This window comes from Phaethon aethereus, assembly GCF_964289735.1.
Source record: "Phaethon aethereus genome assembly, chromosome: 1".
NCBI classification, from domain to species: Eukaryota; Metazoa; Chordata; class Aves; order Phaethontiformes; family Phaethontidae; genus Phaethon; species Phaethon aethereus.
The window spans coordinates 38463431-38490482 of record NC_138575.1 but is presented as its reverse complement, the minus strand read 5'-3'; the positions used below and the strand labels follow the sequence as shown (position 1 = coordinate 38490482).

Genomic DNA, 27052 nt, shown 5'->3' with positions numbered 1-27052 from the left:
ATCCCAGAGGACTGGTCCTCATTACCTGTGAAACTGTCTCTCTCCATTCAGCTGAAGCAGGCAATTTATAAAAGAATGGTTGAAAGGAGGCAATTCTTCCACAAAGCTAGCACCTCTGACCACTTCTAATGGACCCACAGGGAACAGTAAGCCTACTGGTGGTTGGCTTGGCCTCACTCCTCCTCAACATCTGCAGGGATCTGTGAACTGGAAGAGGTTTTGTGCATGCCAGAGCAATTAACTCGTCCACTGAGACGTTCCGAAATTACTACAACCTCTCTGAGTCCAGCTGCGAACACCAGCAGTGCACAGACCCGTGCAATGCTCCTCAAAGGCATCCCACTACAGCTTGTGTGTTGGAAGGCAGACCCGGTCTTCTGCAGACAACGCTCAGCTGCTCCTCTCCCTTCCTGCACTGAAGGGTTTTCCTGCCAGTTGGATCAGGGGTTTTAAGCTGATCACAACAGAGGTCCAGAACCACACAATGTCGAGCAGTTAGTTACTTATTCACTAGTGCTGACTCCAAGCTGCAGGGCATGAAAACCTTTGTGGAAAGTAACATACTCTGTTTGCACAGTCATGACTTCATCCCCTTCTGTCTGCCCCAGTGCACAGAGGAAAATAATAATGCATTTAAATTTAACAGTCTCTTGTATACCAAAAGATATTCTTCCTGCCCTATTAAACAAAGAGTTGTACTGTACATTAATCCCACTGGAAAAAGGGAACAACCACAGCTGTGACTATGACTAATAACTGACCCAGACTGTTACAGATGGCAAACAAATATCAGAAAAATCTGTGAAGTTAGCTCTTTTTTCAGGTCACTACTGTATATATGGAAGTAAAATTCTATTGAGAAAGAAACAGAGATTTCTACTTACTGATACAAGAAATAAGATCATTAAATCTTTCCTTAGGAAAGACAGGATTTTCCAGCCCTCGGAAATAGAGCTTCAGTACTCCAGCAACTGAGTTAATGTCATGGTTACTTTGGTCATCTGCCAAAGGATTTTCACCTTAAAAGGTAAATAAAGTGAATGAAACACACATGCAGGAGCATTCTTGCATGCAACATTCTTATAAGTGAGTGACATTTTTGGGTTTTCTTATTGTTTTTAGTGTGTGGGAGGTGGCAATGCAAGCATTCAAGTATGATGATAAACACTGATTTAGAAATCCCAGGCTATGATTAAAGTAAAACCGGCAGCCTAATTAAAGCTTCCTTTAAATTACATAACCTAGTGATCTGTTAGGTCCTGACCTTTCAACTAGGTATTTATGGACAAGTTGTGATTTATGGTTAGTAAAATAAAAAACCCAAATGTTTTTAGTTGAATAAGGTTTCTTAGACTATTCTTTGGGAGCTTACTTAAGGCAAATTGAGTTAGATAACTCTTTGAATTGGGAATCTGTCTTCATTCAGAAAAATTAAAACATTCAGGAGTATATGCAACCATTTTGTGAAAATACTGTATAGGAACCGAAACCCGAAGTGAAATCTCAGCCATGACTGAACTACATGTAATTTTAAAGACTTAATCTTTATTTTGAAACACTTTAAAATATATCTGTCTTCAAGAATAACACTACCTAGAAGAAGCAATTAACAATAACACACATTCAAAAGCTGAAGAACAGGAGGATGTGGCTTCACTTAGCATGTAAAAACAACTGTTTCACATATCTTGTCAAAGATATGGGACCAGGTTTAACAAGATATATAACTAATCCTGGGAAGAAAAATACTGTGCATACTTTTTCATGCTTTTAGTGAGAAGACTTATTGCTCCAAGGGTTTGCTCTTTAGCAGATGATCTGCAAAAGGTTTTTCTGGAAATTAAAAAAAACAGCTTCTAAGACCCAGGAAATCAGAATGTAAGATTTAAAAAAAATTCTAACTAGTACTATTTTAACATAATTAGGGGATTGCTCGATCCTGGCTCCCCTAGCAGAGCAATCCTAGGCTGGGTGTTGCAAGCCACTCACGTTTAAAAAGCTGTTTTCACTTCCAGATATCTTTCCCATAATTCCTCCTCTGTGGCTGAAGTTTCCTTCAGGAATTAAAACAGTGGTTGAAAATGGAATGACCCTTTCACAGCCCGTATTATCATTGACGGTGATGCCACTTTAGCAGAGGGACCAGAAAGTTGAGCACTTGTATTCTGAAGATCAAGTAACAGGGTTCTCAAATTGCGTTAAGTAGTCTCTTGAATCTAATTAAAAACCATAATCTCTCCTTACTGAGGATCTTTAAAATAAAATACAGACAAACTATAATTTGCAGTTTATCATTAACAAAAGACTAAAGTTTACAGTTGAGTCAAGAGTCAAATGTCTCATCTAAACAAAATGAAAAATGAAAAACAACCTCAAGCTCCTAGGACATAACAGGGGAAAAACATGTACATGTCATCATTACACTTCATCTTTAAGCATATGATGGTGCAAAGTTCTAGGTGCAGTACACAAAGTGCATACAAATGGCTTAAACAGCCAAGAAAGTAATTAGAATTGAAAAGATTTTTAAATGTCAGGTATTAAGGTGCTCGGAATAAATGAAAATGCAATTACCTCTCTCAAATGAATTTTTAATATCATTGACTTCCACCTGGGAACCAGACACTCTGAAAATTCCCTGATGCTGAAGACCTGCAGCAAAGATGGGAGACAGTGGTGAGAAATTAATCTAGTTTTTAAAATACTTTTAATCTCTATTTTAAAAACAAAGCTGTGGTGGTAAATGCATTATGCAAAAGATACACAAAAAAGTCTAGGGCAATAATAAAATGACACAGAATGTTTCTGAGCTTACCGTATAAATTGATAAATCTGATACAGCTTTCCACAATGAGAGGAATGACTTGTCCTGAATCCTGGAAAAACAAGAGCGGAAAGAGTGAACTGTAGATCGAGAAGAGTAAACCTCCCTAGTCTCAACTGAATGTGAAAATGCATTTTCTTGGTCAATCCAAATGGACAGTGTCGGCAAAAAAAAAACACATAAGGAAAAATGTAATTTCTAACAGAGTTCCCTTCCCATTTCGGGAGGGAAATGAACAGGTGGAGAGAAAGGATTACAGTTCTTCATTAAAATCATCGAATCGGGAAATTCAGAGATTTCATTCTCTACCTCTGCCACTGTATCTGGCTAACACTTTATGTGACATCTTAGCCCATGCATGTGTTCTAGATTTTTGAAGCAAAATGAGCTAAAGCAGTGAATTTGCCTTTTAAAAAGTTTATTATTAAGAACAATATTTCGTGATGAAGATAATCCCTCTATATCCATTTAACTTACCTTTCTCTTCCTGGTGGAGAAAATCCTACTTGGACCTAATTACACAAGAGCTAATTCTTTGAGGTGCGCTTTTTTTTTGGTAAAAAATGTCAATCACAGTTGACAAGGCCTTTTCTGGACCTGCTGGACTATCAGAAAAGTTCTTGGAGATGAGCCACCAAATGACATTGCATGGGGCACCAGGTGTCTCCTTCCTAACTTGAGAGCACTCCTATGTGCTCTGCTGATTTGCGTGTCCTAACATAGGGCAGATGACAGCCTGGCATGTTGTTTCAGGCTGCTCTAACTAGCTGGTAATACACTGGGTGGTGAACTGCAGCCACTTTGAGCTGAGCATGTGGTTCAGCTGCCTATTCTGTAGGCACAAAGGTTTTGGGAAAGGGAGATCACAGTCTATACCTCCCCACCTGCAACTGGCAGAGCTCAGGAATCAAAGCTCCTGCTCTCAGTTATGATACAGCAGCAGGTCTATAGCTACATCTTCAATTAAGCGTTTTAATAAAGGAGAAAAAAATGCTTGTGATGGGAGGGGGAGATGTGTATACAGTAATTTTCAGTGAGTTATTTGTCTTTTTCTTTTAAACTGCTGATTTTCTGAAAGAACCGTCACAGTCCTTCATCTGTGACGTGTTTTGGCACTTTAAAAAATGGATGATTTACCCCAAGCACACTAATGACTACAAGTCACCAAATATCTATTAAAGACACAAATAATATGATTAAAAATTATTTAGAAAAGTTGGTGCTTGTGGTGGAAAAATTACTGTTTCATAAATAATAGGTACCTTTGAAGTTCTTGTCTTGGAAGCTATAATTTTTCTTTCCAAATGAATTTAAAATATGTAAATGCTCAGAGAATTGACTAATTCATTTGAAAGTTTAATATAAAACCAGTCTGTATTACAAAACCATGAATTCAAAAGCACCCTGTAACTCAGAATACACATTTCCTCTTACAAGCTAGTCCTTCATTTTCATGCTAAATTACACTAATGGGAAGTTTATGAATTAAGCCCAAGTAGAAGAAAATCCAACTACTAAAAAAAGTTCGAAAATAACACACAGTGAAGCAATGAAACAATGCGCTTCCTGAGACAACTTAACCCCTGATCTTCTGTGTACTCTGTGTTGTTTTAGTGGGGCTTACAAAAGACTGTACCACTAATTATGCTATTTAAATTGTGGCTTGTTTGTCTTTTCATTTAAGACCTAGCAAAGACTGGCTGGCCCAGAACCAGTAATGTCTGGATGAGCATTTTCTGTTTGAGTTGTGTCATGATTCAGTAACAGCTGAATAAAAAACCCCATGGAACAAGTAAGTTGCTAAACCCAGGAATATTGCCATCTTCACCAGCACTGAGCAGCCTGGCTCTCCAAAAAAGCAGAGTATTAGAAAACATGCACAACATGCACCCGTATCTCCCGTTAGTACACTGGTTCATGCAAAGAATGTAAAGCCTCAGAAAAGAGAGTGTTTGCAGTAAGAAACCACAAAAAAATAAATTACTTTCATATCTGGTTTTGGAGAATCTGTTGTGAACCATGCACAACTTTGTAGTTAAGTAGTTCCCTGAAATAATCTAAACTAACAGCTTTGGATTTTGGATCTAATGACAGGAAAATAATTTGAAATAACAGTCTGTGTTGGTGAAATGTCAAGAACAGTGACCCTAGCACTGCTGTGAATTTAAACTGATGTGAGTAGTCAGTGAATGTATGTTTGGGACTAATTATAATTTCTTATGATGCAAAAATGTAACAAAAAGCAATTTAGTGCGATACTGTATTTCACTAGCTGTAATCCTTCTGAGCCTGTCAAAACGACTCATCCCTATCAGGAATGACATGGTCTTTAGGCAGGGATGCTTTCCTAGGCTAGCTCCCACACTGGCAAATCTGTCATAAAGCTATCAGCTTTCTTCTCGTCTTTCTTTTTGAAAGACTAACTATGTAGGACTCTCTACTTGCAAGTAAGCCATACTGTCACCCACACTGACATGTAGGAGAACCCTCTTTTCTGTGAGGGAAAATGATGGGGTACCAGGTACTATTTCTCCTGATTTGCTCTGTGCTTCTCTAATCCAGGGGCTTTTTGTTGTGGGAGTTTCTGCTTCTTTGCTTACTTTCATCTTGCGCAAGAAACTCTTCAAGACATTCATCTCTTGTATCATGTGATGATTTCCTGAAAGTCTTTGTGCCTCATAGCACCTTCTGCATAATATTAGTTTTCCCTATAGTTGTACTGAGGGTGGCTGAAAGCTTGATTCAAAGACAGCTAAACTGGTATGGTGCCACTGAGCACAGAATTTGTTCTGCAAAATATATGCCACTAGCTGTGTTGCACAGGGAGCAAAAAAATAATTCCTGTAACAGTCAAACCCAGTTCACAGAGCTTGCTGTCAGGAATTTCATTCACTGCAATTATAAATGTATCGTTACATATTTTTTTAAGATTTCTTTCCCTTAGTTCTGTCAGCTAGTGTCCAGAGCCACTAACTGACTGCCATGGGCAGATGCTTGTTAATGAATAAGGAAGTATCTGTCATATAAGACTACAATCACTCCAGAGCTGTGCTCTGGTTCAGTTTTGCCTGCTGTACTTGTACACTCATTTCTTAATGCAAACTTCTCCCTCCAGGTCTTTGAAAGAACTAATTTTGAGCCAGGCGTGAATGCAACCCGAGAGCGAGGCAGAGATGGTTCTCTTTGTCACCAGAACTATACCTGATGTCTTGTGTGAGAGTTCCTTCGGCCTCGGCTAGAAGCATTATTAGAAATAAAAGTATGAGAAAGAAGAAGATAGTAAATACAGCAAAGATACAAGATCCAGAATAGCGGTGATCACAATTTCACACAATATAATAAATTCCTAAAGTCATAGGAAATCAAAAGCTGGATATCAAACCCAGGGTAATACTGATTCTGCACAGACTTTGAATACCGAATGTAATGAAAATGGCAAGCAGGAAATCGTGCTAAGTCGTGGGATGCACCACTACATCCTATCTTCTACATGGTGCTAAGTTTCCTAATAAAACCAGGCTGCCAATACAATCCCTACTTGATTAACAAAATCATAGGGAGTCTAACACGAGAAATGAATCCCCCTCTTTCCCTCTGACTTCAGGAAGTATTATATTGATCAACTGGGAAATAAAAGAGCCCCAGGATGGATTTAAACATAATGATCTGCCTCAGCTCATGTGAGGTGGTGACCATTATAGTAAGAAGTGTTGAGATCAGCCACTGGGGTGGCTGGTGCCAGTACCTTGATGAATGACTCCAAATCACCATTAAACAACTTAGCACTATACTGTGATCGGGGTCTGGGCTTCCTGTGTTTCTGGGGCTTAGGGGGAAGATTTGGAGGCCTAAGGGAACGGAATACAATTACTGAGCAAGGCAGAATTAAGTCACACAATAAAATGAAATGTCTGTAAGCTCATGGCAAAACAACAGAACATTATAAAGGGAGAAATAAACACAGTATTTAACAAATAAAGACTTTCCATCAAATTTAAGTGTAGCAGTGATTAAAGAGTGGAGAACTCCCCCATTAAAAATGCATTACTTATGGATAAATATTGACATTCTTTATGAATCCCTGCTTTGCAGTTTTACCATATACATTTATTCCAAACACTGCACAAATTTGAACGGCCTTTTTTGTTGCTGTCATGCATGAAATGTGCAGCAACCACTGGAATGCATCCTGCCAGCCACGGCAGAACAGAAGCCACTTGAAGCACCTCTTATCAAGCAGAAGTCGCTTCACGCTGAAGAATCTTCAAACGCAAATTAAAGCTGCTCAGCAGACTCCTAAGATGCTTCAAAACCAAACCACCTGCATTTTCAACTAGAGCCAGGAAGGTTAAAGGCCTTTAGCCTTCCACATCCAACCATCTTCACACAAGAAAAGAAACACCTTGCAAATTAGCTAAAGGAATGAAAAGGGTATCATCAACTTGAAACAAATAAACAGAAGCAGCATAACGCAAAAAAAACAAAAGGAAGAACACACAAAACTTTGGTCTGCAAAATCTTTCCCTAGTGTGTTACACGTGTTGACTACAACTGAAAGAGATTACAGGAAATAAATGTTGACCCCTAGGTCACAATTTATTTTGTGAATGTCAGGGCATGCTACATGCCAACACTTCCCTAGTTCCCCTGCACCAGCAGTCCAATGTTTCTATAGATTTTTCAGGAATTAGCAAAAAATCAAATGTTTTGGGGCAAGCGGTGAGGAACAATAATGCATAGTGGTCGGACTTTGGTCTGTTGGGCTACTACCTGCTATTTTAAATTCATCTTTAAAGAAATCCTCTCCCCTTCTACAATGTAACCTTGACTTTGAAGAACATTTCTGTTTGCATGTCTTACAGTCTGGAAACTTAACTGAACCTTGGGGCAATAGGCAGGTCCCACCCAGAGCAGGGGAACTGGTGCTGAGGAATGGATGAGCAGGCCCTACTCCCTCCGAGTTTCTTTCTCTAAATGACCAGCTGGTCACCAGGAGGTAAGATGGCTTCAAGCTGCTCCCCCACTTTACGAAGGTAAAATCATTGCCTAAATACATCATTTTCTTTCAGCTGCTTACATAGAAGGGAATTTAGGATGATGTGAGCCTGATGAGTCACCTGCTTTGGAGTCAAGAAAGAACGTTTTTCTCATGAGACACAAGCTTGCAGACTTCCATGCATTCCTGGTAGCATCTGGGGGCAGAGTTGAAGTTAAATGCACAGGACTCAGAAGTAATACCAGCAACTGGAAAGAATGCTCTGATTTGTTACTGCTTCTCAGCTGGGCTCATGTAAGGAAAAAAGGTGAATAAGTCCAACTTTACAGAGCTAAAACAGACCATGGAGTGGTGGTAGAAAGGCTGGTCTGAAGTCTGTAGAGATGTCCCCAGGAATATGGGGGCCAGACAGAAGAAATTATACAAAACCAAATGGTCCACCAACGGCAGAGACAGAGCCTGATCCAAACTTCTCAGGACTCTTTTTTTTTTTTTTTTAATTCAAAGATGAGGGGTGGTGGCAAGGACATTCCTGTCCAGGAAGCAAAAAAGGAGAAAGAGAAGGCACTGAGCAAGGATGTATTGCATGGAAAGGGAAGGGAAGAGTGAGACCAGGAAAGCTGGGCTGGATGCTCCTGCTGTCATCAGGACAAGAAGGGTGGTGGCTGCAGCAGTGATACACACAAGTGGCAGCTGCAAATCCAAACAGTTGCCATTGGCCCCCTCACAGTCTGACAGCCTGAGGGCTGCAGCATGCTCCTCCGTGTTTATGTCTGGAGGCAGGTGTGGCATTACACAACTGAAAAAGTATGTGCTGCACAAAGCAGGGAGATCTAACACTGTATTCCTTCTCTTCTGTGAATATATAGATCCATTTAAGTATCAAATAAATGGATGCTGGGGGAGGCAGGTATTCCTGTCCAGAGCTAGGTTATCAAAGATGCAGCACATCCCCTAAATTCATCTCTGTATCGTATTCTTCTGAACTGTGTATCCCGACCAAGCGAATTACAAACCATGAGATGCAAGGTATCTCTAGCAACAGAAAAATATTTATTTTTTAGCACCAAAAAGCTCCTTCCAACTTCCAAATTTGATGTGTGATTCACAAATATTTTTAAGGATCTCCCAGCTTGTCCCACTCTTGACACTGGCCTAAGCAGCTCACAAGATCAGGAAGACGAACAGTCTGGTCCTTTATCCATCAGCATGCAGAAACAGAAATGCTGAATGTTAAAACACACAGGGCCTGTACATAATTTACGTAACAACAGCAGCAACAACAATGTTATATACCCTTACGAACTTGTTCTAAAGTTTGTAATTTCTAAGATTTTCTTACATTTGTAACTCAAAATCAAGTCAAATAAAAATATCTTACCTTGTTGTCATGTATTCAGCCCTGTGACCTAGAAAAGTTCAATAAACAGGAAACAATAATTTGTAGGTTTTAGATAAGACTTTTTTGTACCTAAATTATGTTTGGCAAATTACTTTTAACCCTAACCATGTTACCAGCAAAAGGTATACAATTATACATTAAACAGGGAAGTGCAGTTATCTGCCATGTCCACAGTTAAATTTAAAATACAAACACAACCCATGTTATGGAACAACTTTAAGAAGCCTGGCCATAGATTAAAAAGTCACTTGATACAGTAAATAATTTGAAGTTTTAATGGCTAAATCAGTACGGGAATAGCGCTGCACCAAGATTAGATCACATCTCCCCTTGTGCCTAAACCTATTCAGTGCTGGAAATACAGAGCTCTAGACACCCATGGCTTGCTATTGAAAGACTCTTTCCTCTCTTTTGTCTGTGTATTGCAGGAAAAAAACACAACGCTACCACTGGGAAGCACCACAGAGAACTGCGGAGAATTGTAAAGAAAGAAACACCGTATTCCAGAAAGGTTCCTGGATAACCTTTACAGAACAACAGACCAGTAAGTTAGGCATGTGCATCATTTAAACTCATGATAATGAAAAGCAAAAACAGTAGGAAGGTCACGGTATGATAAATTTCAATCAGCTTAGTTTTCCCAAAGGGAGATCGTGCCCTATTAATTTATTAGAATTCTTTGAACGTGTCAGTAAAATACTGTATAAAGGAGAATCAGTCGAATTAATTCACTTCGACTTTCAAAGGCCCCTGGTAAGTTTCTTCATGAGAGGCAACTAAAGCAACTAAGCAGCCATGGACTGAGTGGCAAAATATTCTCATTGATCAAAAAATAATGAAAAAAAGGGAAATCGAGTGGAATTAAATGGTCTTTTTTCATCATGACAAAAGTCTAACAGTCATTTCCTCAAGTCTTCCCATTAGGACCATTTACATAATACATAATACACTTCTTAATGTCTTGGGGAGATCACAGCAGCTAAGGAGGCAGAATATTATGCAGATGACCAAAATAGTTTTGTATCAAGTCCTGATGAAACTGTGATGCCCTTCAGAGGGGTTTAACCATATTAAGGAAAAAGACACATAGTGGCAAATGAAATTCAGTATCGACAGGTTCAAGTAAGATATTAGGGAAGAAAGAATTAAACACCTATGCAGCTAACAGAAAAACAGATAATTATACTGACTCTGAAAATGAGTCTGAGCATCACTTAGACTAGGTCTAAGTACATTGCTCAATTCAAAAGTGACGCCAAAAAAGCTTGTCAGACTGCAGAAAGAACAGAAAACAGCGATATGCAAAACATAATATTATGGGGCAATGTCCAGGTGCATCTGAAATACTGCACAGTACTGAAAACCCTAATCTGAAAATATACTTTGCAGTACCAGAAGAGTGGGGATCCACAGAAGGTGTGTACTTGTGTACTGGGTTTGTGTGGCAAGGTTTTGGTAGAGGGGGGCTACAGGGGTGGTTTCTGTGAGAAGCTGCCAGAAGCTTCCCCTGTGTCCAATAGAGCCCATGCCAGCCGGCTCCAAGATGGACCCACTGCTGGCCAAGGCCAAGCCCATCAGCAACGGTGGCAGTGTCTCTGGGAAAATGTATTTAAGAACGGGAAAAAAACCAATTGTGCAATTGCAGCTGGAGAGAGGAGTGCGAATATGTGAGAGGAGCAGCCCTGCAGACCCCCAGGCCAGAGCAGCAGGAGGGGCAGGAGGGGCTCCAGGCGCCGGAGCAGAGGTTCCCCGGCAGCCCCTGGGGAAGCCCCTGGTGAGGCCGGCTGTGCCCCTGCAGCCATGGAGCTCCACGGGGGAACACATCTCCACCTGCACCCGGGCCGGATCCCACGCTGGAGCAGGGGCATGCCTGAAGGAGACTGTGACCCCGTGGGAAGCCCACGCTGGAGCAGGCTCCTGGCAGGACCTGTGGCCCCATGGAGAGAGGAGCCCAGGCTGGAGCAGGGTTGCTAGCAGGACTTGTGACCCTGTTCCTGAAGGACGGCACCTGTGGAGGGACCCAGGCTGGAGCAGCCTGTTCCTGAAGGACGGCACCCGTGGAGGGACCCAGGCTGGAGCAGTTCGTGAAGAACTGCAGCCCGTGGGAAGGACTCATGTTGGAGAAGTTCATGGAGGACTGTCTCCCTCCCCACGCTGGAGCAGGGGCAGAGTGTGAGGAGTCCTCCCCCTGAGGAGGAAGGAGCGGCAGAGACAGTGTGTGATGAACTGACCACAACCCCCATCCTCGTCCCCCTGCGCTGCTTGGGAGGAGGAGGGAGAGAGTTCGGGAGTGAAGTTAAGCCTGGGAAGAAGGGAGGGGCGAAGGGAAGGTGTTTTTAAGATTTGGTTTTATTTCTCATTATCCTACTCTGATTTGATTGGTAATAAATGAAATTAATTTCCCCAAGTCGAGTCTGTTTTGCCCATGACAGTAATTGGTGAGTGATCTCTCCCTGTCCTTATCTCGACCCATGAGCCTTTCATTATCCTTTCTCTCCCCTGCCCAGCTGAGGAGGGCAGTGATAGAGCGGCTTTGGTGGGTGCCTGGCACCCAGCGAGGGTCAATCCACCACAAGATGGCACAAAGAATAAGCTCTGGGAAAAATCTCTGGCATCTATTTTACAGAGATTTTAATCCTGAGTCTACGGACAAGGATCTGGGACACAGGGGCAATTTTTTTTTTACAACTGCTTATTCTCTTTGTATTTCCGTTTGCTTTGTTCATTCAATAGATAAGCCTTGGGTCAGAATTAATACAAGTATCACTGTGCTTCCCAAGTTTAGTATCAATTTCACTTGAGTATTTCTCATTTACTTTTCCCAATTTGTAGATGCAGACTCAGCACAGAGCACCTCATCTATCTCCCTTGTGCAGATCCTGAATATGTATCTGCTGTGTCCATAAACAGCAAGAGACTGTAGTAGGTAGGTGATGAACTGGAACAGAAGCCAAATACTGTCAATGTTGTGGACACCAGACTGGAATCTGGATTTATTCAGCCTACATCGTTACACTATACGGGTTTGAATAAAAGCAAGAGAGGGTGCCAAAGGAAAAGGTGCAGTTGAGAGAATCCACTCCCTCTTCCCCTGTTCTCCTCTGCATTACTTAATACAGCACCCCATATAATTTGTCTGCTCTGTTGCTGACATTAAAGCTGCCAGAAAAGGCAGCTTAAGTGGAGCAGGGGAGCAGTTCACTTCCTACAAATTGATTTCTATACTAGCTACAGCAATAATGTTCTTAATTCTACTGTAATTCTACCCTTTCCACCACTTCCATTCACGAAATGTACAGAATCCAGGTGCTATTTCCCAGGCATGTGCCTTGTAATGCAGGACATGCCTCAATAGAAGGGGGTACTTGAACTTTTTAACTTGTAAGAATGATGGCTTTTTCTCCAAGTATCATCTTTGAATGTGGATGTATATATTTGGGGTACTATTTGTATGTGCTATGCTATGACGATGCAACAACTATGTGCAAAACCACTGTGGGCAACACAGATTAACTACTTGGGGTTACAGCTGGTGGGTCAAAGGGAACTCTTCAAACAGAACGGCCCAAGCATGCCTGAGCATGGCGGAATGGCCCAGAGCCTGACGGCAATTTATCACTTAGGTCACCCTGCTGAGAAGTTTTTCTTTGGATTTCCTTTCATACAGTTGTTTCCTTATTTCTTTCCAACACGCATTAGGCAACAGATTCTGTTGCCTTTTATCTTTCTCCCTTCAGCAGATGATAATGCATTTTACTGCGCTTCCAAATAACAAACGTTATTTTTCCAAATACATTTTCTGTGAGCCTTTGGAGGAAAATTTCCCTCTTTTTTGACTAACATCAGCCTTACATTGTTTTGCATGAATAAACTGCTCAACGCACACATTCAAAAAAAATCCTATTAAATGAAAACTTCCATGAGAAAGAACATAATGTAGTTAGTTGTCTAAAACCAGCTATCATCTTCTACAATCCAGCGTTGCAAGAAAACGCTGTTTATTTCCTACCCCCAACCTCAGTCAATCCTTGGACAAGGGCTTTGTTTGGGTCATAGCCACAAAAATGTTAATAGCTCTTTCGGCACCTCCACAACTAGATTTGTGGATCTGGGCTTTTGTATTAAAGGCAAGAAGCGATCTGATTAACAACAGATTTTCGGCAGTAAAAAGAAAATAAATTGACACATCCTTTAGAGATGCTCTTTAGAGAACGAGATTTCTTACTTGAGTCTGAACTTTGAATTATAGTCTTTAACCTTCAGGAGAGGATTTTTAATCTTTGCGGTGTAATTCACTTCCTTGCAAGTCTATAACACTCTGTGTGGCTAGTCCTCAAGGCTTGCGGTGTGATTCTCCTTTTCCTTCTGGTGCATGAGGAAGTGCCTGTTGGGAGGGCTGGTAAGAGGTGGGCTGGAACTGTGCATAGTGCCTGATTCATTACTGCTCTTATCCAGCTTTACTTCATTTGATCATGGACTTCTACTGGCTTGGTTTATATTTTAAGATGTATTTAAGAAACTGTGAAGAGTTCAGGACAATGGATAATCCTCTGCTATCATAATTTGTAATGCAGTAATTTTTTTTTGTAACGCAGTCATTTTATATGCAATAATGATAATCAACGGGTATAGAGTTATTCATTAAGTTTTCATTCATTCCAGTTCACAAGAGGCAAATACTTTGTAGGAACCCAAGATTCCATTAAGTCTATAAAAGTCTCACTACTGGCATTAGTGAGGTCAGGATTTCACCTTTTACCTTTCATAAAGGCTCCATTGAGTTGTCAGGCTGCAACAAGGACATTCATGTCCATGTGTCAGAAATATTGCACTAGTGACTCCATTGTAAGAGATGCATCCTGGATAATTTTGTATGCTTAAAAAAATATCACTCTCCCTCAATTCTTAAAGAAACCTGAATTCAACAGAAATCATTAGGAATTAGAAGCATTACATTTGTCACACCTCTTAAATCACCCTGCACTGACTGTGTCAGCTCTGCTTTCAGACATGAGATTTTTTACTCAACAGTTCCATTTCCAAATATAGCCACTTGTCTAGATGTCTGTGCAGTGGAAATAAATATCTGTTGAAGAAATAAAATCAATTTATAGTGTGTACTCTTACCAGTGCACCAAAATTGTGACTGGTAAAAATCAAATCTATGCTTACTGGACAATTAAGCTTTAAATTTAGTAATTTTTTTCCTGCAATACCTTTGGCATTTCAGTGGGTTCATTGTATAGGCTGGAATCACTTTTCAGTTTATTGTGTGATATTTACCTTCTCCGAGTGTCCTCTGCAGCAAGTCATGTTTTGCTTGAAGTTTTGTGATGAGATTACTACCTTCCAGATATTCTCTGAATTTCTGTAGAGATGCAGATCAATCTATTACTATGTATGGCACATAAATTCCAGGAAGTTCTGCATAATTTTTACTTCAGGTGTTTGGTCTGTATCCCATGAATGAGGAAGCAACCAACATACCATGAAATAGAATTGCTCCGTTTCCTGCTGGTTAGCTCTTCTTTTTGCAATGCTAGGCTTACTCAGGTATGTCTCAGAGACTGTTGACTTCACAGACTCCGTTGAGCGACTGTGCTGGAAACATTCTGACACATCATAGTCTTCAATGGTGACCATATCTTGTATTGTCTGCAGGGTAGCTTCTGTTGTTTTCTTAACCTGGTGTTAAAAAGCACAATTTACCAAATAGGAAGATAAATACATACCAGAACAGCTTAGAAGGGAAGCTCAGTACTCAAAATAATTCTCTGGTGTGCTCCTCCAAACAAACTGGTGTGTGAACATGAAAAATTAGAGGTACTATAACAGATATCTATGTAACAGAAGAATGACATGATTAGGTTTCCTATCGAGCTCTCTGCTTTACCATGGTGCAATCCGCAAACATGGATGTACTCTTCTGTTGATTGTGCAGCACTCTCAAGCATTTGTTTCCTGAAATTAGAATTGAAACGTGACATGATTTGATTATGGTCCTTAATCTGGGACAACAGGTAATAGAGATGATCCATTGTTCTGAAGGGTCAACTCTCTCACGTGTGGTCAATGTGTTAGATTGAATGTGTACGTGCAAGGACCTGGCTGCCAGAAAAACGTGTTCTTCCAAAATAAAAATCTGTGACACGGTTCTGTGGAGTGCTATGGTGTGGAGCACAGTGATGTTTAGACTGCAGAAGGGGAATATACAGCTGTAGGAGAGGGCTGGAGAAAGAACAATTTACACCAGCCTCACAGCACTTCCTGTGAGCTATGGAGAGGACAGTTGCTTGTAGTGCAAACCAGGACATGGAGGCTGTAGAACAGGGGATGTGGTGCTTCCGCAATGCAATAAAGTAACTGGCAAGATTCACAAGGGTGTGATTTACCTCCCAGTTCTGCTTCGGAAGAGTGTCTAGTAGAGTCAGCTTAACTGAATCATGCACACTTCTACACATGCCTCCTCTGTAGGCAAATACCCTGTTTTGTGCATGCCAACATGATTTTTCTCCCTATGCCCTTGCACTTCACTTTACTGAAAGAAAATATCTTTCTCCTTCCTTTTGTCTTTGTTACCTTGAGATACTTTCTGAAGTCAAGTGAGATTTTTTTAAAGACTACTGTACATGTCTCATGGACATTAATACTTCATTCTAAGCATTCAGCACATAACATAGAACGAGAAAACCTGGAATCCTGAAAACTTGTCAAAAAACTACACCAAGAAATTAAATTATCCCTATGTTTTAATTTAGGAAGATTCTCATTTAAACTGAAGGCCTTTAACACTGTCTTAAATTGGATAAAAGTGCAATTTATACCCACTGGGAGGCCCCTCTCTGCTGTCAGAGCAGGGGAAAGAGAACAGCATAGCTTTACTGCATTTTACAAAAAAATGCATTTTATTTAGTAGGTGAGCTATTCCCATCACAGTACTTGTGTTTATAAATAGCTGTATCTGAGAGCACAAGAGATTTTGACTCAGCTACCACAAAAGACAGTCCAAATTCCTTTGTACTTTGGAAGTAGCAATTTGGGGACTGGACAGAGGGTGGACACAGAATAGAGTAACTGTGCTTAGTGTCTTTCTGCCACGAAAGTTTACAAATAAGTGCTCTACCAAGTTTTCACTGAAGCATCTGCAAAACACAGAACCCAGTAATGTGAACGTACAGACAGGTAAAAGATGAAGTTTCCAAACCTCTAACGGCAGACAAGGGTCTACCTTAGCATATTTGCCAGTGTTTGTTTTTTTTCAAAACTAAAACAGTTCATACAACTTGAAGCCATTTCAGGGTCACTTGCATGCTTTTGACAAGGTAGAAAACACTACATCTTCCTGAAAATGGCGTTCAATGCATAGCCCCTGTAGACACAGATCTTACCTCCTCATTTTCGATTTTGAGTGTGGCCAATCGCGACTGTAGTTGCTGATACCTAAGCATAAGCTCTGCTTGCACAGGTTGCTGGGCAGTGACCTGACAAACCTAACAAAGAATCAAAAAGAGCTGTAAGATGCAAGTAGGAAAAAAAGAAGTCAATAGTCTTTGGTTGCTCTCCTTAAAACTAGGTGAATTCCTACCAAAGCCATTAAAACTTAATAAAGCAGACAATGAAATATTTCCACCTAAATTGAAAGCATTTATGTGTTACAAGGTGTGGAACTACATACCACATCTTATGACTACAGAGCACAGCCTTGTTCTGTGGCTGCTTTGCATTGCTTCTCTATCACACAGCAACACAAACCCTGGAGTTACCTCCAAATAGAGATGTACACGGGTGATTCTGCGTTCTGCTTTGCTACTGGCCTTTAGTGTAGCAGAACAGGGCACAGCTGGGGTACCTGGTACGCTTGAAATCTCCAGATGATAAAATGGGGGAGGAAGAAGGGGTAAAGGCTGCATTTCAGTGTGCATAATTTGGATCAGCTCTGCTGCTGCTCTCAAATAGCACCCACAAGCTCTGGTTATGGGTGAGGCTGGTAGTGAAGACATAAAGCCACTACTTACACCAGTGCTGGGCCGACCACAAGTTGGCCAGCAAATCTGCAGCAATGCCATTATGAGTAATACAGAATATCATAACACACAACAGTTTTTACTTGAGAACTCTGAAGAAGCTCAGAACGTGCTGCCAGTTTTGCAAAATGTTATTGCTGATCCAGTTGCTTTTGGGTAGCAATAACAGCTTTTATAAAACTCTTTGTCAAAGGCCATAAATTTTCTGTCTTGGTATACAGACACAGAAACAGTCACTATACAGACCTCATCACCCATATGAGACTGGAACTCAAATTTCACTGGTGGACAAAAAGCAGTGGGGTACATTTCCATGAATCTCTGCTTGTCACTTCGTGGCTCCAAGCTGTCAACTGCATTTTCAATGATGTCTAAGCCCTCATGCCTGGAAGTTTCAAGGTTATACTCTGCAGAAAGGTATGTTCTTAGGGCTCTGTTCAGACTAGCGTGGTATCCAAGATCACAACACTAAAAACACAATAAAGGTAAAAGAAAATAAATTAAAAAGGAGGAACATCATTCTAATATCCCACGTCACAAATTATCACTAAAATTTTCTGTCCTGAAAGTCTTCTGTCTTCAAAGTATTTTATGAAATATCTTGTAAACTAAAATACAATACTAGGGTCAAGACAGTAAGTGTTTAGTATCCTCATTCTATTGCCAAGATTAAAGGTAAGTTTTAGAGAAGATATCAAGTGTACAAGTATGGCAATATGTTTGCATTTGTTTATCAGATACAGATGTGCAGTTACTGTATTTACATAGAAAAGGTCTGACTCCACACACAAGTGGGCTTTTCAGTATTGTCATATGTAATCCTTAGATCATCTGTTTAAACCCATCCTGCTCTAAGTCCACCATCTAAGTCAATGCTAGCACCAAAGTGAAAATGAAGCAATTCCTGCTCACCATGTCTGTGCCCAGACAACCAACCTCACAACTGCCTCTTGTATTAGTGACCCATTTAAGATGCTTTTTGATGCAACAAGAATGGTTTAACATCCTTTCCCCTGATGATGAAAATGTATTTACTGTAAACACCTTATTTCCCATGCTCAGACAGAGCCAGCAATGTACATCATGTTACTAAATGCAGAAAGTCATAATTTATGTCTTTTTTTCTAGGGGTGAGAATAACACTGGAATGTAATTGAAACCTAATTGGTAGAACATAAAGTTGTGTTTGTTCTTGAATTTTAAACATCCTCGGTTTGCATTATTCATGACTGCTTAATATTTTAGAGGAACAGCTGAATATATTTTTAAAATGTCACAGCAGTAGCGTATCAAGTGATTGTTTCCTTCATTTTTTCCCCCATTACACAGTAAACAATATCCTCAGCTTCTGCTCTGAGAGCTTCCAGGTAATGGTAGAGGTATCACAAAACCCTCTGTCACCCCAATAGTGGCACATCAGTCTGCTAACTGCTGCATGCAAAGCAATGTTCTTTATTCAAACAGGGCTTTTAGGTTTGACTCAGCCCAGGGTAAAACTGCCCAAATGTCTGTTGGGAGAACAGTCTGCAGCAGACCAAAATATCCAACAGTTCCCATCTTATGGGTGTCTGGGAAATCGGTGCAGTTTTAGGAGAGATTTGTCCCCGTCAGAGGTCAACGCCTGGCTAGGGCAGTCAGGGAGCATGCTGCCCCAGGGCATCTGCCCACCCACAGTTTAAAATCATCCTTCCCCGCAGGACTTGCAAGTAAACCGCAGCAGTTGGGTAAATCTGAATTCAGTCCACTGTAGACTATATTTGTATGCATACCTCCCTCACAGCTATTACAAACCCTTAGGACTCATGGGATGACATTTCCCTTCCTTTCCTCTTACTTATATGAAAAAGGAGAGAAAAAGAGAGAGAGGGAGATGGACACACAGATGCACACACTGCGTGGGAAAGTTTTCAACCTATTTACCATGCCTAAACCTGTGTGTAGAAGACAAGGAAACCCCTCACACCTTGCCTTTGGTGCACTAATGACCAGTGATCAAACTGCTTTCTGAAATCTGACAACAGAGGGCTGTTTTATTCACAACAAAACTTCCAGAAAGACTAAGCTTTCAGTCTTAGCGAGTACTAGTTACTACAGATGGGACAGTGACTACCCAAAAAACAGTTCTTGAACCATTTAAAGAAAATGGAAAAAAGATGTCATGTTCAATCAAACCCACATAAGTTAACTTCTCCCTTTTGCATTTATAGAATGGAAATTTGTGTTACACTTACTAAAACATCCACTCAACTTTTATAGTAAAGCACATCCATATTTCAAAGACCTCCAGCCTAAAAAATATTGTTTCTAAAAGGAAAAGTCTCTTGGTGTTTTTCTCTTATTCTGTGTCAAATCAGATCTCACATTTAATTCACTATCTTAGATGAAAAAGACGGACTAAAAGTGCTGATAAGAAAGTGGAACAGGACAGCTGTTGTATTTCATGTGCATTAGTTTCAGCAAGACCACATGGAAGATTAAACTGCGAGGAAATGAGAAACAGAGGGCAATGCCAGGTTTAGCATGGCCAACTATCCATGTGTTATAAAACTACAAACATCTAGAGCCTGAATTTTGGCTCTGGAGGATTAATCTGAGTATTAATAGAAAGCTTATTGATTTACAGTTAGAGCTGTGTGGGTTTCTGATGCAGCTTTTTTCCATTCCATTAGAATGCAGGCTTTATGCTGTGAGAGTACCAAGAGCTTCATTATTTAACCTTTAATCTACTCAGCACCTATCACTATGGTCATCTTTTGCAGGTGATGGCAGCTGAACAGGGTAGCAAATACAGCTGCTCAGCCAAGAAGAAGGATTCTTCAAGTGAAGCAGAATATCCTGCCAGACTAAGGCATTTACTTGCAATGCCGATGCCAGCAGAGCACACAGGAACTGAATCTAGAACCTGAACTAATGCCTTATCACCAATGGCTCTTTGAGTGGAATTTAAAATGCCTGAATTTGGAATTTTGCTTCAATGATTCAAGTAAAAATAGTATTTGTATAAGTAAAGTTATTTTTTAAAAAAACAAAAATAAACACTCATTAGACATCATAGCTCTTACTTCTGCCAGACTACAGTTCATTTTCTCCAAAATTTGGAGACAAAGATAATTTTAACTGGGGAATGGCTCTGTCACAATATCAACTCATGGCTACTGAGAAAGAAGAGTACTTTTTTAATCTGCTAGTACTAGTGACATTTTTTAGAGAGAGTTGTCTATAATGCAAATGGCATTTCAGGTATTTCTTCATTACTAAGACTAAGAATTTAAGGTACTGCCAATAGATTGCTGCCCCCACCACATCTTCCCTGACTAGGCTTGGAAGAAAATCACCAACCTTTCTGGTGTTGCAAGAAAGTACATATGTATGCACATACACACGCACGCTCATGCATGTACACACCATTTGCAGGAAAAAGCTGTAGATTTGTAGAAAGATTTGTAAAGTTCAACTGAGCAACCACACTGTTAGCCAAAATAAATATGTCTTTGAGGTTCACTAATCAGCACACCAAGGCTACAGCCTGGATGGCTAATGAGATCTGCTATCAATCTATAGTCTAGAGAGATGAGATGTCAGTCGGTGCAGTAAGACATGAAGATGAGAAATTAGAGAATGAAGTCATAGACTATGAGTTTTATTGCATTTCTGGATTCATAAAGACTTTTTGTTGGGCAAAGTGGAGGGAGATGAGTGATGCATTTGGGATATGTGTGAAAAATTAATTTTGTAATTTGCATTTTATTCTTATTTGGAATTAAATCTGAAGCAGTCTCAAGAGCATTTACTATCTCCATTGCACCCCAGAGTATATTTAGGCTTGACCTTCAACCAAACAACCAAACTGCTCTTCATTTCATTTCAGGAATAATAATAAAATCCTAATGCCAATGGAGAGAGAAAGTCATAGGAAAAGCCTCTGAATAAGTCACTTTCTAATCATCCTGTTACACAGACATCAACATTCAAATCAAAGGGATCTGGCTATACATATCATGTTTATGAGAACTTATGTAATAAAGATTGTGAGCTGCACACTACCCTAGCTTTAAACTTGGTTCTATGAATGATTAACAAAGAACCTTTACAGAATAAATTAAGTTTATAATAGCTAAATTTTCCCAAACTTCTTAACCATCCAAATCATGCAGACTGCAATTAGAGATTCAGAAACTCCACTCTAAGAAAGACCAACAAATGAATATTTTATTTATTCCAGCAGCACAACTACTGTCAAATTGTTTTGTTCACTATTTCCTAGCATTTATCTTCAGATCATATGAGTGCACGGTAAGTCTGAAAGAAGGTCCCTACCTTCTTCTTATACCAAGATAAATCTAATAAACTCAATTACATGGAAATCTTCAAGTAAATGAATAATAGTATGTGCCATATGGACAGATGTTGGTATTAACAGTCTGATGAGGAGGGGTGTGTACTCTGTTGCTCCTCTGAAACCCACAATCTTAAAAAAAAAAATTCTGCATACTAGGTAAAGCTTATTTAATTTAGCTAAAAAGTAATCTTTACATGATACAAATAAATAAAAAACATAATCCTGTCCTCCACTTGAACTAGATCCCGCTATAAAGTCAGCAGAGAAGTACACAATAGATAATTCAAATTCCTCTATTAAAATATGCAGAGGACAGAAATACACTGTGCATATCAAATCCTGTTTATCTCCCTACTTCTTTGCAAATGTTGGTCCCATTTAGTGAACCCTCAGTTCACTAAATGCATTAAAACATCCAGCTAAGACTCCAGCAATACTTTTATCTTGCTTTTATCACAAGAACTTAAGATGAACAACACATCATAATTTTAAGTCAGAAGCCCTGAGCTTTGTTAATGAAATGAAGGAGTTGAACAGTTCAGACCGAGTTCAGCTGAGGAACTGCAATTTAGGATTTTTCATATGAGCCTCACAAATGGAAAATGCAGTGGAATCCAAATGAAAAAATGATGGTTGTTTTTTTTGTTTAAACAAAAAAAAAAGTCCCACAACCCTCCTCACCCTTGTTACAAAAGATTTATTGAACAGTTCACTGCATTCCTTCATATATTTATTCCATTTTCATCAGATTTATTTTTCAGTAACATAGGAAAACATTTAGTTTCATTTATGGGCAACACCAATAGCTTGGGGAGATCTAAATCCTTTCTATGTTAACTGGAATTCAGACACAGAGGAGAGGTAATCCCCTTCTGTACAGGCAAAGAGAGAGAGAGAGTTCAGGGAAGCACAGAAAGTCAGGCAGGCAGATGGGGACAAAACAGAGAGGGCAAAGAAGGAAATTGCCACCACTGCTCTGAAAACTCCGAATAGTACCATGACATTAATGGATTTACAGACTGAGATAGTCTGGACTGTTGCAACATATGGCCAGTGGCAAGCATTCCACATTCCAATGATATAACCCCAAAATCTTGCCAAGACTCTTGCATTTACAAAAAGCGTTTCCTTTGTCAAGTAGCAAACACTGTCTAGATACCAATGCTTTCAGAGCATATACTGATTAAATACAAATGTCTGAAAGACACTTCATTTAAACAAGCTCACAATTGGATTAAATTGGCTCTGAAGCAAATTCTTGTTGCACATGTTTACAGCCTACTCTTACAAAACAGTGATGCAAAGGGCTGCTAGACTTTCCATTTAAATTCCTTAGGGAAGAGTAATTTCTAAAGCCATTTTGCCAAAAGAATGTTATTGCCTACATTGGTCCACAGCTTGGAAAAAGCCAAGGTAGGTATCATTTTCCTGTGTTACTAAATATTGCAGAATGTATATTTCTGTTAAAAACTGGCAGTTAGAAAGCCTAGTCTACATGGTTCTGTAAATATCTCTACATCCAGGGCAACGAAGCTGCTGAGGGGTCTGGAGCACAAGTCTTATGAGGAGCGGCTGAGGGAACTGGGGTTGTTTAGTCTGGAGGAGAGGAGGCTGAGGGGAGAACTTACTGCTCTCTAGAACTACCTGAAAGGGGGTTGTGGCAACGTGGGTGTTGGTCTCTTCTCCCAAGTAACTAGTGATAGGACAAGAGGAAATGGCCTCAAGTTGCACCAGGGGAGGTTTAGACTAGAATTGAGGAAAAATTTCTTTATGGAGAGAGTGGTCAAGCACTGGAACAGGCTGCCCAGGGAGGTGGTGGAGTCACCATCACTGGAAGTATTCAAAAAACGTGTAGATGTGGCACTTCAGGATATGGTTTAGTGGGCATAGTGGTGTTGGGTTGATGGTTGGACTTGATGATCTTAAAGGTCTTTTCCAACCTTAATGATTCTGTGATTCTGTGATCCCTAACTCCAAAGAGTGTTGTCTTTGTATATATATGCAGAGAGCTTCGCTTCTCCTCCCCGCCTTGCAATTCTTTGTGAAGCTCCAGGCCTGTGGTTCCTCCCCACAGCTTTCACTGCTACGGCAACATCTATGGACATTGACGAAATGAGTAAGAATCAGGTGCATTTTCCAACTTGAGAAAGTTTGATCAAGTAGAAACACAGACTGGAGACATTCACTGGGAAATATAAGCTCCAAAAGGAAAGGCATGAGAGAAGACAAAATGAGCACCTTTACAGCTTCTGAAAGGGTGGGCATGCTGGGAACAGAGGGAAAGGGACCTCTCCTTCCTTCCAGCAGTCAAGAAGAACTCATAAAGTTCACGTTTATCAGATGTGCCCTAACTAGAGGCTAAAAATCCATCATCCTTTAAGCAGTATCAGGAAAATAATCCATTAGGTAGGGACAACTTCTTACTTGGGTGGTACCCTAGCAGGTATGCTGCTCGTCCTTAGTCTTCTACCCTGATCATGTCGAACAGAAATTGGGATCTCGGTAACTGTTTTCATTGCCTGGGCAGGCCAGGTAGGGGGAGCAGGATGCACAGGCGCATGGGTGTAGATTAGACAGGGACCGTGCACAGCAGAATAAGCCAGAAGAAATCAGAAAAGAGAAAACATGCAATAGTGAGTAGGAAAGAGGAATAAGAGATGTTGAGACAGAGACAGCAAGAAATACTGAAAACACAAAAAAATTACATTGCCATCTCTTATAGGAAAGCAAGAAAGAAATAAAGCAAAACCAGGGAAAAAAATTGAAAGGAAAAAGGAAAAAGTTATAACAAAAGCAGGTAAGATTTTATAAAATACAGAAAAAAATGGAAATGACAAAGAAAACTGACTCTCAGTATTAAGAAAACATATAATAAAACGCATACATGCAGCTATTTTAGTTCATTCATCTCAAGAAGGCATTTTTCCCTTTCTCTATCAAGCTCTGCTCCTCCAGATAGTAAACATGAGAAACTTCCTGTCAAATGCTGTATTAATTTATGCTATATTATAAACCAGAGCTTAGCTGGCTTATTTTTGTGATGAACATCCCAGCAGAAACAAATGTATATGAATGTTGTTTACTATTGTAAATAACAAATGCTACTGTTGCAGTAGAAAGCATATTTAAATATTTAGGATTTCACATGGGCCACAGGGGCGTACCCACTGACTTATTTAACACTACATTGCTAGTGAATGAATACTCTCGAGATTGTGTTTGTTGTCTCCAAATTTTCGCTGTCAAATATGTAGTCAGCTTATGAAAAGGGTGGGACGTGATAAGAGTGCGGGATGCTTCCTCCGTATCATGTAAAAATGTTAATAATACAGGTTCTGGAGACCAAATGCTGGTACAAGTCAACATCAGTGTATAACCTCATTCTTCTAGGACGTTCTCACAGTAATACTGCACTGAAAATCAGTAACAATTCTGTTGATAGTATAGAGCACAGGATTGATTGTGTCTGTTCCGCAAACAACATGAAGTTAGAATAAAAACCACTGTATATTTGATTCAATGAATAAATGAATGAAACTACATGATTTTGAAGACACGGAGGAAATGCCTTCTTTTGAGTTAAATACCATTATTAGATGCCCACTTAAGAAGCTTATCTTGTAAAAAATATTTGTACCCCTTTTATAGTACAAAATGGAAATGTCTACCTTTTTTGTGTTATTCCTGTCATATTTTCTCTTGCCACATGGGGAGAAAACATAATGTTCTAACTTTAAAGGAATGGGTTCAGCGTCTTACTGGCATTTTATTTGTGAAATATAAAGCTAAAGGGAAAATCTGCTGATTATACCACACAATATTACAAATGATAAGTGTATTGTAGGCAACCCGTATGATTAATGTATTCCCTTCGAAAATGAAAAAAAAAAAGTAGTATTATTCCTGAACAGAATGAACATAAAAACAAATGAGCCAATACTTACATCAATTAAATCCGAAAGGTCATGAATATAATACTTGAAAACAGAAGCATTGGTTGCTTCAAGGGTGAGCAGGTATTCATTACGGGCCTTAATAGATTTCAGCTTGTTTTCAGAATATTTTGCTTGACGCTAGGAAAGAGATTGTGTATTAATGTATTTGAATTACTTAATTTTTGGTATGTAGCAAAAATGGTAACTATTCAGGCACACATTCCTATTAACAAGGAAGAATCTTAATTGCCAGCCTGTTATGCATACAACAAATGTAATACAAAGTGATAACTTAGTATTTTGTTTTAAATGTGACAAACTATATAGGAAGAATTATACTGGGAATAAAGTAAACCATAGAAGAAGAATTATACCGGGAACAAAAAATTCCCCTCTCTGAACTGCAATTAAGTCAAGTTATCTATAACCCACTGCTAGTTTATTATGTGTACCTTATTTAATTTTAATTCCCAGTTGGACTTCTCTGTCTAATATCATGCTAAAGAATGTCAGAAATGCACTGAATTTATTTCAAATGAAACTAAATAAAAGGACTATTTACTTTTTCCTTCATTTTTTCAATCTTTTTCACAGAGCTCCGTCTCTGGTGCCTTTCTTCTAGTCGAATATGAAAAACAGGGTCTCCTGACCTCCCAATCTGTTTTTCTTCTTGCTTCTCTGCCTCCTTCAGTTTGCTTTCTGCACTGATGCTCTCCGCATGATACATGTGGTACGTTTTCATGACCTGCAAAAGACAAAAATCAAGGGAGAGTTAGGAGAAAATGAAAATGTAAAGCTATCTACAGAAAAATCACAGGGTCTTTGAGCAAAATATTCTCTTATAAACATGGACCCTGGATAAATTTCTTTGCCAACAAAGACTAAGGACTTCTGGTTGCATTTTTTCTTTTTTGATTTATTTAACAGTATCCCAATAGGGATTTTTTTTTCATTGCTCTGATAGGAAAGAGGTCAGGATTCTTGCCTTTGAATGAAAACCTGAAATAATGAGCAATAAAACTAAATGTATATCAGTGCCATATCTATCTGACTTCTTCAGGGCAAAGTTAACAGTTCGGCTGTTGATGTTGCATGTTTGAAAGCAGAAGGACCCCTTCAGCACTGCGGAAAGGGGAAGGAAGCAGAGGCAATGGGAAGCTTTGGTCTGGGAGCACATCCCCAGCCACCTGGACGGCTGTCCACGGCCTGGAAAGAAGTGACTCCCAACTGCACAGATTGGGCACGACGTAAAACCAGATAAGACCTGGCGAAGGAGCCGCCTGACACAGAAGTTGTGAAGATGCTTTCCCCACAATCCCCCAGTTAATACCATTATTTTCCCTTTACACACACACTGGCTCTGTAGCCAAGAGAGCTTGGGCTGCCAGCCTGCATGCACAGACCACACAGAGGGAGAGGAACTGATTCAGCCCAGTCCTCCCTTCTTCAAGCAAGGAAAACCTCAGCCTGAATGCTGATGGGCAGCAAGCAACCACAAACCACCCACCTCTGCTGGGGAGGGCTGTCTCTGC

At 39.9% G+C, this 27052-nt stretch overlaps 1 protein-coding gene across 2 annotated transcripts in view; it reads right to left on the bottom strand.

The window, feature by feature from the left end:
• Positions 1 to 27052, bottom strand: part of SRGAP1 (SLIT-ROBO Rho GTPase activating protein 1) — a gene marked incomplete at its 3' end in the record, with an annotated part of 152111 nt that overhangs the window by 27007 nt on the left and 98052 nt on the right. The window contains exons 5-15 of one of the 2 annotated variants that reach the window (XM_082011432.1): positions 26083 to 26265; positions 25530 to 25658; positions 17493 to 17714; positions 16611 to 16712; positions 14710 to 14907; positions 14506 to 14590; positions 9202 to 9229; positions 6570 to 6672; positions 2816 to 2876; positions 2575 to 2652; positions 885 to 1019 (exon numbers count right to left, since the gene is read on the bottom strand). In XM_082011432.1, coding sequence (XP_081867558.1) covers positions 885 to 1019; positions 2575 to 2652; positions 2816 to 2876; positions 6570 to 6672; positions 9202 to 9229; positions 14506 to 14590; positions 14710 to 14907; positions 16611 to 16712; positions 17493 to 17714; positions 25530 to 25658; positions 26083 to 26265 — 1324 coding nt within the window. Of the gene's footprint in view, positions 1 to 884; positions 1020 to 2574; positions 2653 to 2815; positions 2877 to 6025; positions 6060 to 6569; positions 6673 to 9201; positions 9230 to 14505; positions 14591 to 14709; positions 14908 to 16610; positions 16713 to 17492; positions 17715 to 25529; positions 25659 to 26082; positions 26266 to 27052 lie in introns of both variants that reach the window. The other variant, XM_082011433.1, reaches the window with a different exon arrangement.